Genomic DNA, 10,440 nt, shown 5'->3' with positions numbered 1-10,440 from the left:
TAGTGGGGTAAAATGTGCTGGGTATAAACTGGTGCCAATTAAACATGCTGGGTAAAAGGTGGTGGCAGTAATTGTTCCGGGGAGGAGTTAGTGTGGCAGTAAAAGGACAGTGGGGGTAACAGATGCTGAGACAGTGACAGTGCAGTGGGGGGCAATAAGGACTAGGGCAGTAAAATGTGGTGGGTGTAACAGGTGCTGGGGTTAAAAACTAGTGGAGCAGTAATAGCTGGTGGGGGTAAAAAAGGGGTAGAAGACAGTGGGGGTTAAAGGCAGTGGGAGTTAAAAGGCAGTGGGAGGTAAGAGGCGGTGGGGGGTAAAAGGCGGTGGGGGGTAAAAGGCGGTCGGGGTAAAAGGCAGTGGGAGTTAAAGGCAGTGTGGGGGGGTAAAAGGCAGTGGGGGGTAAAAGGCAGTGGGAGTTAAAGGCAGTGTGGGGGGTAAGAGGCAGGGGGGAAGGCGGTGGGGGGTAGAAGGCGGTGGGGGTACAAGGCAGTGGGAGTTAAAGATAGTGGGGGGGAAAAAGGTTGTGGGGTTAAAGACAGTGGGGGTAAAAGTGGGGGAGGCGTATAAAAGGTGGTTGGAGTTAAAGGCAGTGGGGGGGGGGGTAAAAGGCCGTGGGGGTTAAAGGCAGTTGGGGGGGTTAAAGGCAGTTGGGGGGTAAAAGGCGGTGGGGGTTAAAGGCAGTTGGGGGGGGGTTAAAGGCAGTTGGGGGGGGGTAAAAGGCAGGGGGGTTAAAGGCAGTGGGGGGGTAAAAGGCGGTGGGGGTTAAAGGCAGTTGGGGGGTAAAAGGCGGTGGGGGTTAAAGGCAGTTGGGGGGGGTAAAAGGCGGTGGGGGTTAAAGGCAGTTGGGGGGTAAAAGGCGGTGGGGGTTAAAGGCAGTTGGGGGGGGTTAAAGGCAGTTGGGGGGGGGTAAAAGGCGGTGGGGGTTAAAGGCAGTGCGGGTAAAGGCTGATGGAGGCACAAGGCCCGTACCTGAACAGCTCGGCCCTGCTGTCTCCCCTGGGTGTACTCCGCTCGCTGCAGATCCTGTTCGGCTGTGTCACCCTGAGCCTAGTTGCCCACGATGGGGGTTACGGAGAGGCGTACGGCTACTTCTGTATGTTCGCCTGGGCCTGGTGCCTGGCGCTGAGCGGCCTGGTCGTCTCCCTGGAGCTATCCCGGCTGCAGGGCTGCCTAGGGCTGTCCTGGGAGAACTTCACCATCTCGTTCGCGATGCTGGCCGTGCTGATGGAGCTCACCGCCTCCAGCGTCTACCCGGTCTACTTCGTGCAGCTGGAGTGCGGGCCAGAGGCGGCGGGGAGCTGCGAGTCCCGCAGCTTCAGGATCTCGGCCAGCGCCTTCTCGGCTCTCACCTGCATCGCGTACGGGGCCGAGGTGCACCTGAGCCGGGCCAGGCCGGGGCACATCGGCGCCTACATGGCCACCACCCCGGGGCTCCTCAAAGTGGTCCAGGCGTACGTGGCTTGCATCATCTTCGGGGCACTAGCCAACGGCAGCGAGTACAGCCGCTACCCGGCCACCCAGTGGTGTGTGGCCGTCTACTCCATCTGCTTCACCCTCACCTCCCTGGTCATCGGTCTCAATGTATCCGGACAGACCGGGGCTCTCAGGTGCCCCTTCGACAGGCTAGTGGTCCTCTACACCTTCCTGGCCACCCTGCTGTACCTCAGCGCCGCCGTGGTCTGGCCCATCTTCTGCTTTGACAGTAAGTACGGCTCGGTGGAGAGACCGGCCTCTTGCTCTCTGGGAGACTGCCCCTGGGACAGCCAGCTCATCATCACCATCTTCACCTTCATCAACCTCATCCTGTACCTGGTCGACCTGATTTACTCGCAGAGACTCCGCTACATCCCGGAGCCTTGAAGGAACACCCCTCTCTCTGCAAAACAAAAATATTTGACTCACAAAAAAAAGCTTTAACTGAGAGCTGTTCTGTAAAGTCTTTGCGGATCAAAAAAAAATGGGATTTGACATTACACCTCAATTGAGAAATTGCACCTCGCGTGGTGATGTCTGAAACATTAAACGCTTTATCGGTGATGACTTGGAAATCTTCTCAGGATGTTTACTGGACAGTAGATACCGTGTTTATTATAGAGAGTGCCAAACTTGTGACAGCATTGTGAAAAAGGGTCACTGGTCCTGAAACGTTGACTCTGATTGCTCTCTCCACAGAAGCTGCCAGACCTGCTGAGCTTTTCCAGCACTTGTATTTATAACAGCTTTTGTTTTTGGTTGTGGAGCGGCGGGATAACAAGGCAAATGCTCCTCCGGTCTTTAAAAAAATTATTGCACACAGGTATAATCACAGAAGTAAGGCTAAACAAGTGAGCGTTAGCCCGTGCGGCCTGTAGGAATTACCGGCCAGCTAATTATTTCTTGCCATTCTTTCCGTATAACTCACATCGCCATGTCCTTGTGTCTGAATCTCCTTTGTGTTTATTCAGCTTCTATTTAAATCCTCTGTCATTCACGTCAACCACATGGTGTGGCTGCACATTCCCATCAATGTCGGTGTAAAGATCTTTCTCCCAAATCCCCTTCATTGGTTCATTGCTGACTGACTGTCTCAAGTTTAACTCCCTCCAACACCAACTGTCTTAACCAAATCCCAACCACTCACTGGACCATTAGAACTACCCCACCAGATTCTTTCATAATCTTGAAGACATCTACCAGAACAACCTCCATTTTCCTTCTACAAAAAAAAAGCCTTACTTATTCAATGTTTCCTAATGGGTATAAACTCTCAGTTCTACTATCATTCTTGCAGATTTTCTTTCAAAGCTTCTGTGTCTTTTTATATAATCATGGAGACTGGAGTTGTTTGCAGTACTCCACCTGTGCTCTGATCCATGTTTGATACAAGCTCAACCTTACTTCCCTGCTTTTCAGTGTTATCTCTTGGAAATTAACCCTAGGCATCTGCTTACATTTTTTTGCTCTTATTAAACTGTATCGATACCTTTAATTATGGTAGCACATTTGTGGTGTACCTAAATAACAACGTTAATATTAATTCAGGTTGTGACACCTTTTAGATAGAGGGAGGTCATTTGAACTGTCAGTCCTGTGCTGACCCTATACAAGGCTGCTCTAAGTCTATCTCACACGTTGTGGCCTCCACTTGTTTGCAGTTCTTTAAAGTGAAGCAGTAATGATGTTCTTATTCTGACATGTTATAGGTATATCACTTATCTTTGACTGACTTGCTTTTTGTATTCAGAATGTTGCAGAATATTCACTGGAGTAACAGTGATCAGTACATGTATACACCTGTATGCCAGGTAGAACACGGCGTTCTTGCAAGCAAGAGCTTACTTGTCACCTAACAGAATTCTACACTTTAAACAAAAAGCCACATCACTAGCAGCTGCTAATTGTGTACAGAAGTAGCTTGTTTTACCTCATAAAAGTAAACCTCTGGCTGTTCTGCTTCACAATGCTGTTTTGTATGTATATCTCAAGATTTAAATCCAATGTTTAAATGATGTAGATATTCTTTGGGAAAAGTGGAGAATGCAGGTCACTTGTTTTTGATCAGCTTGAATTTCAGCAAGGGGATGTGATAAAGGGACATTCTTTGTTTTATTTCAGTGGAATCAGCACATTTAACCAGTGCACTGGGGAGAATGAGATAGAAATGCATGTCCAATCAGGCCTGAATAAAGCATCTGCTGTAGTATCCTCTTCTGTATGACTGGAAACCAAATGTTAAAAGCTACTGTGTCATTTTTTAGGCAGAATAAGGCTTCTGCATTTAAATGTATAAACACTGATAGATTTAGTGCCTTGTAATCTGAACTGGAATCAAAGTATCTTTATGAAATAACAAGTAGTATAGCTGATATCATAATATTGTTGCAGAATCTCACTCAATAACAATTAAGAGTACAGATTGTGTAATGTCATTTGGAAGCATAAACATTGCAATTGAAATTAATAAATTTATTCTCCAATATAAATGTAATATGTTTAGATACTGTACCTTGTAACAAAAATAAACGCTACATATTTCCTCATGTTTGTATCTGATATTTTATCAGACACTAGGAAACCTGGTTTATCCTGTTGCATTGAAAGTAAAACAGGACAGGTCCAACAGTAACGATGTGGGGAGGACGGAAGAGTTGTTATTTTGAGTGTGTACTGTTGAAGGAAGGTTGGTTAGCTGAGATGGCTGGATTGTAAGGCAGACTGATGACAATGGCATGGGTTCAGTTCCTGCACTGGCTATGGTCACTGGCTGCCTTCTTGACTTTGCCCCTCACCTGATGTGCTGACCTTCAGGTTAAACTCACGACCAATCATCGCACTCTGTAGTGGGAGAGAGCTGACTTCTGGGTCTATGACCTTTGCCTTTGCATCACCAGAACAGAAACTCCATTCAAAACAGGTATAACAAATGTTTGAAAAACAGAAGCAGAAAATGTTCAATACAAGATGAAATGTGGGGTCTTCTTTTATTTCTGTCATACATTGCTGAAATGTGGTAAACCAGTTGCCTAAGAAGGAAATCACTTGCCTTATCACATTTTCAGGATGACTCAGGTGTATCACAACCAACAGGTCTCTGACCTGGAATCTCTGCAAGTACATCTGCAAATATGACACTTTTGTTTTACACAATAAGGTTTCACAAATAGAATTCATATTTTGATTTTCATTGATAAATCTTGCCCAGGGGACACCATGGGAACATCTCTGCTACTACCTTGAGTAAATGCCACAGGTTCTAATGTCCAACTATTCAGGCGTGTACATGTATATGGGTAGTCTTTTGGTATAAGGCTGACATTTGCTCATGGTAAGAATCTCTTTGCAGGGTCTTTTAACTTGTGCACTGCAGTTGCCACATGATTCAGACTGATCAAGAAATTCTCTCACTTTTGCTGCTTGCCATAGGGAAGATTTACAGATTGATAGCATGGCCCCATGGGTATTTTTGACATGATGCACTTACCATGGCCATCACATCTAGAGGTGGGACTTGAACCTAGAATTTCTGGCCCAAAGATTTGGATACGACAACTGCATCACAAAACTTTCTTTGTAGTAGACACAGCCTTGCTCAATTATGTATTCTAAAACATGCACCACCTTTGATAATGCAGTACTTTCAGTACTGTACCGATGTGTAAGTCTAGATTTATGTACTCAAGTCTTGGATAGATTTTATATCCATAACTTTGTATTTCAAAATCAAAATAATTAATTGCATCAAGCTGACATAGAACTGTATTCCTGTTATAGTGAATTTACAGTCATAGAGTTGTACAGCGTGGAAACAAACCCTTCAGTCCAAGTCGCCCATGCTGATCAGATATTTTAAATTAATCCACTTGTCAGCATTTGGTTCATATCCCTCTAAGCTCTTCCTATTCATATACCCACCCAGCCTTTTAAATGTTGTAATTGTACCAGCCTCCACTTCATCTGGCAGCTCATTCCATACACGCACCACCCTCTGCATGAAAACGTTGCCTCTTAGGTCCCTTTTAAACCTAAGCCCTCTGGTTTTGCACTCCCTTATCCTGGGGAAAAGACCTTGACTGTTCACCCTACCCATGCCCCTCGTGATTTAATAAATCTCTATAAAGTCACCCCTCAGCCTCCGACACTCCAGGCTATTCAGGCCCACTCTATAGCTTAAACCCTCCAACCCTGCCAACCTCCTTGTAAATCTTTTCTGCACCCTTTCAAGTTTCACAACATCCTTCCTATAGCAGAGAGACCAGAATTGAATGCAGCATTACAAAAGTGGTCTAATCAATGTCCTCTACAGCCACAACATGACTCCCTAACTCCTTTACTCAGTGCAGTGACCAATGAAGGCAAACATGCCAAATGCCTTCTTCATCATCCTGTCTACCTGCAACTCCACTTCTATGAACCTGCACCCCAAGGTCTGTTTATTCGGCAACACTTTCAGGACTTTACCATTAACTGTATAATTCCTGCCCTGACTTGCCTTTCCAAAATGCAACACCTCACATTTATCCTTGGTCCATTGGCTCATCTGATCAAGGACCTATTGTATTCTCAGGTAACCTTCTGTCCATTACACCTCCAATTCTGGTCTCATCTGCAAACTTACTAACTATACCTCATGTATTCACATCCAAATCATTTACATAAATAACAGAAGCGGTGGACCCAGCATCGATCCTTGTGGCACATCACTGGTCACAGGCCTTCACCACCACCCTCTGTCTCCTACCTTCAAGTCAATTTTGTATCTAAAGAGCTAGTTCTCCCTGTATTCCATGTGATCTAATCTTTCTAACCAGTCTACCATGCAGAACCTTGTAAAATACCTTATTTAAGTCCATATAGACAAAGTCCACTGCTCTGTCTTCATCAATCTTTGTCACTTCTTCTTCCTTATTATAATTAAAAAATGTATTAAACAGCATAATGATATATTGATCAGAGGAAGCCACCTATTCAGATGAATTTTTATATTATGTTTCTATACTAATTGATTCTTTTATTGGAACTTTTTAAAATAGGATACTTTCAGTTTCACTCAGACAGTCATTTATTTCATAAGGTGTCTTTTTTTAATGAATATATTTTAGTTTACAGAAAGGACCAAATGCACCACACTTCAGGCAACCTGGACTTGTATCAAGCTTAATTACTGCTGCTCAAGAGTAGCACGTGTCAGTGCAGACCAATACACTGTCTGCTCCAGAGGAAATCTGTGTCTGACTGTAATCCCCAACAAAACACATCTTCCACCCGGACAGTATTTTCCATTTGCACTGTCCATTTTCATTTCAGTTTCTTCCAATTGTCAATATCCTCCCTTCAGGTGCTGATTTCCCCATTGCTTATTTTTCACAATCCATAAGGAATCTTTCAAAGACCCATCTGTAGCAGTCTCAGGAGTGGATTTGCTTGGATGGCTGTTTTGTGATGCAGAATGATGCCAATTATATGGGTTCAATTCTTGCACTATCTGAGGTTACCATGAAGGACTTCCTTCTTAACCTCTCCCCTCACCTGAGACATGCTCCTTAGGTTAAAACCACGACCAGTTTTCTCTTTCTGTAATGAGAAAGCAGCCTGATGGTGCAGAACAACTATAGTAACTTTACTATGTATGTCATAATGGAAGTGAGCCAAGTCAAACATCAGAGATTTCCAAAGGTAGACTGTATGTTTTACACTTACAACTTACTTGGTCTTATCTATTATATTGTTATAAATCTGTTATATAAGGCTGAAGATAACAGGAACTGATTAAAGGCTTAATATTGGGCTGTTATGTGAAGGTCTGCTAGGAGTTAAAACTGCAGGAAAACAGTAGCTGCTGGCTGTACCAGATTAGGCTTACATTTGGACAAAATATTTGAGATTGCTCATGTGCATGGATAACTGCAAAATTGGCATTTGCCCAAAACCTTCAGGATTGATCACGTGCACAGAAAATTTCGAATAAAGCACATACTTGGCACAGAGACTTGTGTATAAAGAGCCTGAAAAATCATTTTGTTCAGGATAACTTCAAAAATTAACGTTGCAACAAGCACCCTACATCAGGAGGCATGGTGATGATCTTGAGCAGAGTTTAAGCCTGGTCAGCTGTGAACTCTCCCGGGTATTAATATTTGGGTTTAGTTACAGAAATCTGGGTAATGAAAGACAGTGATTGAGATATCTCTTGTAGTTAAAGTGTGTGTATTTGTTTAAGTACTTAATAAATTCATTGTGTTCTATATATCTCTAAGTGTCTCTGCTGTATCTTTGGTCTATGTATGTAATGTTGTCTCTCAGTAATGGGCAATAAATCAGTCAATGACTTTTTATGTATTAGATGGGATTAGAATAGTTTGCACTCAGAAGGCATGGTCACAATAACAACTTTATTTATAAAGCACTTTTGATGCTGCAAAATGTCCCAAGATGTCAAGGAAGCATTTTCAAACAAAATGTGACGCTAATCCATGTAATGATTTGGGTCACTTGACTGAAAGTTTGTTCAGAGAGATAGGATTTAATGAGATCTGAGATTCTTCAGTTGCCTGTTTATCACCAACATTGTATTTTAAAATGCAAATTCTATTTAACTATTAAGCACAATGTAAAATTATATCCTGCACATTTTAAACTGAATCTATCAGCAAAGTCTAGATTTTGAAGCAATGCAAAATTGGGATACAGATTCCTTTCAATATAGATGGATTAAAGAATATCCTTATAGATGCTACTATCCAGTCAGTCTGTCTCCAACATGACCTCCTCCTTTCCCCATTGAAAAATGCCATGTTATCTTTGCTACAAAACATTTTATAAAGTAAGAAAGATGCAAATTTAAATATTTGTCTTACCGACATCATGATTCAATAGAACTTTTGCAAATGAGTTTCCAAATCTCAACTATTATGTTAATATTATATTAACTTTTCCTATGGCCGAGCTAATTCAATTGTTTATTGTCAGGGTGTACAAAGTTAAAAATCACAATCACCTGATTCACCTGGTTGTCACAATCACCTGATGAAGGAGCAGTGCTCCAAAAGCTAGGACTTCCAAATAAACCTGTTGGACGAAAATCTGGTGTTGTGTGATTTTTAACTTATTGTAAGGGATTGTTTTAATTATGAGACAGAGTTTGTGACTGACAAGTATTGAACTCGCTGTAGGATACTTATCTATAGACTCAGTCCTCATTATCCATGAGTGATAGGGGCACAGACCTCCTGTGGAGAATAAAAGAAATGAGAAGACCATCCTGTATACCATGAAGGACCAGATAATTGGATTATCAAGGACATTAGAGAAAGAAAAACATGCAGAGTCTGGGACTGGCTTCATGAGTGCATGGATAAAGAGAATTAAGTAAGTATATGTCATACAATCACAAATGAAGGACTAAATTCCTGATGAAAGGTTTATGCCTGAAATGTCAATCCTCCTGCTCCTCGGATGCTGCCTGGCCTGCTGTGCTTTTCCAGCACCCCACTCTCGACTGTGATCTCCAGCATCTGCAGTCCTCACTTTCTTCCAATCATAAACAATGTCCATCATCATCATCTTTGAAGAATTAGCCGCATAGTCTTCCATTTTAACATATCAAAAGTCACCTATCAAAATGATAACTCTGTTTCTCTCTCCACAGATGCTGCCAGATTCTCTATGTTTCTCCAGTACTCTTTGTTTTTATTTCAGATTTCCAGCATCAAACAGCGCTTTGATTTATTTTGGTTCTATTCCTCCATTCTTTCCACATAGCTCTGTAAATTTCTCCTTTTCAAGTATATACACATTTCCATTTCTCTTTGAAAGTTATGATTGAATCTGTTTCTGCCATCCTTTTGACTGGGCATTCCAGATTGTAATAAACCATTACATAGAAAAAAACTGAAATCACAAGAGGTACAAAGCTTGCCCATTTACTTCCTCCCTCCTCACTATCCAAGGTCCCAGGCACACCTTGCAGGTGAAGCAACGGTTTACCTAGACTTCACTCAATTTAGTCTATTGTATTCACTGTTCACAATGTCATCTGCTCTACACTGGGTAGATGAAACACAGACTGAGTAATCACTTTGCAGAGCACCTACACTCTGTTTGTAAAAATGATCCCAAGTTTCCAGTTGCCTGCCATTCCCACTTCAACACACCGCCATGTTCCCAGACATCATTCCTGCCTCTGGTCTGCTGCAGTGTTCTATCAAAGCTTAATGCAAGCTGGAGGGACAACACCTCATCTTCTGTCTAGGTAACTTACAACTTTCAGGATTAAATACTAAGTTTAACAATTCCAGAGTATGAAAACCTCCCTCCATTTTTGTTACCCACCCCCAGACCCTGTTCTATATGGGTTGTTCCCAGCACAACCAACCCATGTTCAACTATTCACACTTTCCTTTAGCATTAATTCAGCATGCAAGTCTCTCATAGCTTACTATCAACAATCCCTTAGTCTGCTTCTTTACCTTCTCTCCTTTTCTGGGCTCCACTTATGCAAATCACACCTACCCCAAACCCATTCCCCGTCAGCAGCACAAATACCACTATTTCCTAGCTGTTTTCAGTTCTGACAAACAGTTATCGACTCAAAATGTTAATTCTGATTTTCTCTCCACTGATGCTGCTGGACCTGCTGAGTTTCTCCAACACTTTGTTTTTGCTTCTGCTTTTCAGGTTCTGCAATTCTTTATTTTAGTCAGGACTGCAGATGCTGGAGATTAGAGTCAAGAGAGTAGTGCTGGAAAAGCACAGCAGGTCAGGCAGCATCCAAGGAGCGGGAGAATTGACATTTCGGGCAAAAGCCCTTCATCAGGAATTCTTTGTTTTAGCAACTTATTGTCTCTCTGGGTTGTTTTTGCCATTTGTCATAAATCTATCTCCTCTACCTGCCAGTTTTTTGTTATTTAATTAATCATAGTAATTCACGATTGGAAACTGGATATCAATCTCCTCTGCTCCAAG

The 10,440-nt window shown here is 42.7% G+C and overlaps 1 protein-coding gene across 1 annotated transcript; it reads left to right on the top strand.

The window, feature by feature from the left end:
* The first annotated feature begins 948 nt into the window (after positions 1-948).
* Positions 949-4,015, top strand: myadml2 (myeloid associated differentiation marker like 2). The gene has a single exon (XM_043714987.2). The coding sequence runs from the start codon at positions 949-951 to the stop codon at positions 1,858-1,860; it is 912 nt and encodes a 303-aa protein (XP_043570922.1). The 3' UTR covers positions 1,861-4,015.
* The last annotated feature ends 6,425 nt before the right edge of the window (positions 4,016-10,440 follow it).

Source organism: Chiloscyllium plagiosum, unplaced genomic scaffold, assembly GCF_037043375.1.
Source record: "Chiloscyllium plagiosum isolate Xiang-an unplaced genomic scaffold, Cpla_swu_hap1 HiC_scaffold_25, whole genome shotgun sequence".
Taxonomy (NCBI): Eukaryota; Metazoa; Chordata; class Chondrichthyes; order Orectolobiformes; family Hemiscylliidae; genus Chiloscyllium; species Chiloscyllium plagiosum.
Note: the sequence above shows the minus strand (reverse complement) of the source record. Positions and strands in the feature narration are given on the sequence as shown.

Excerpts from the sequence above, each read along its gene's own strand:
- myadml2 (XM_043714987.2), top strand. The coding sequence starts at position 949 with ATGGAGGCACAAGGCCCGTACCTGAACAGCTCGGCCCTGCTGTCTCCC.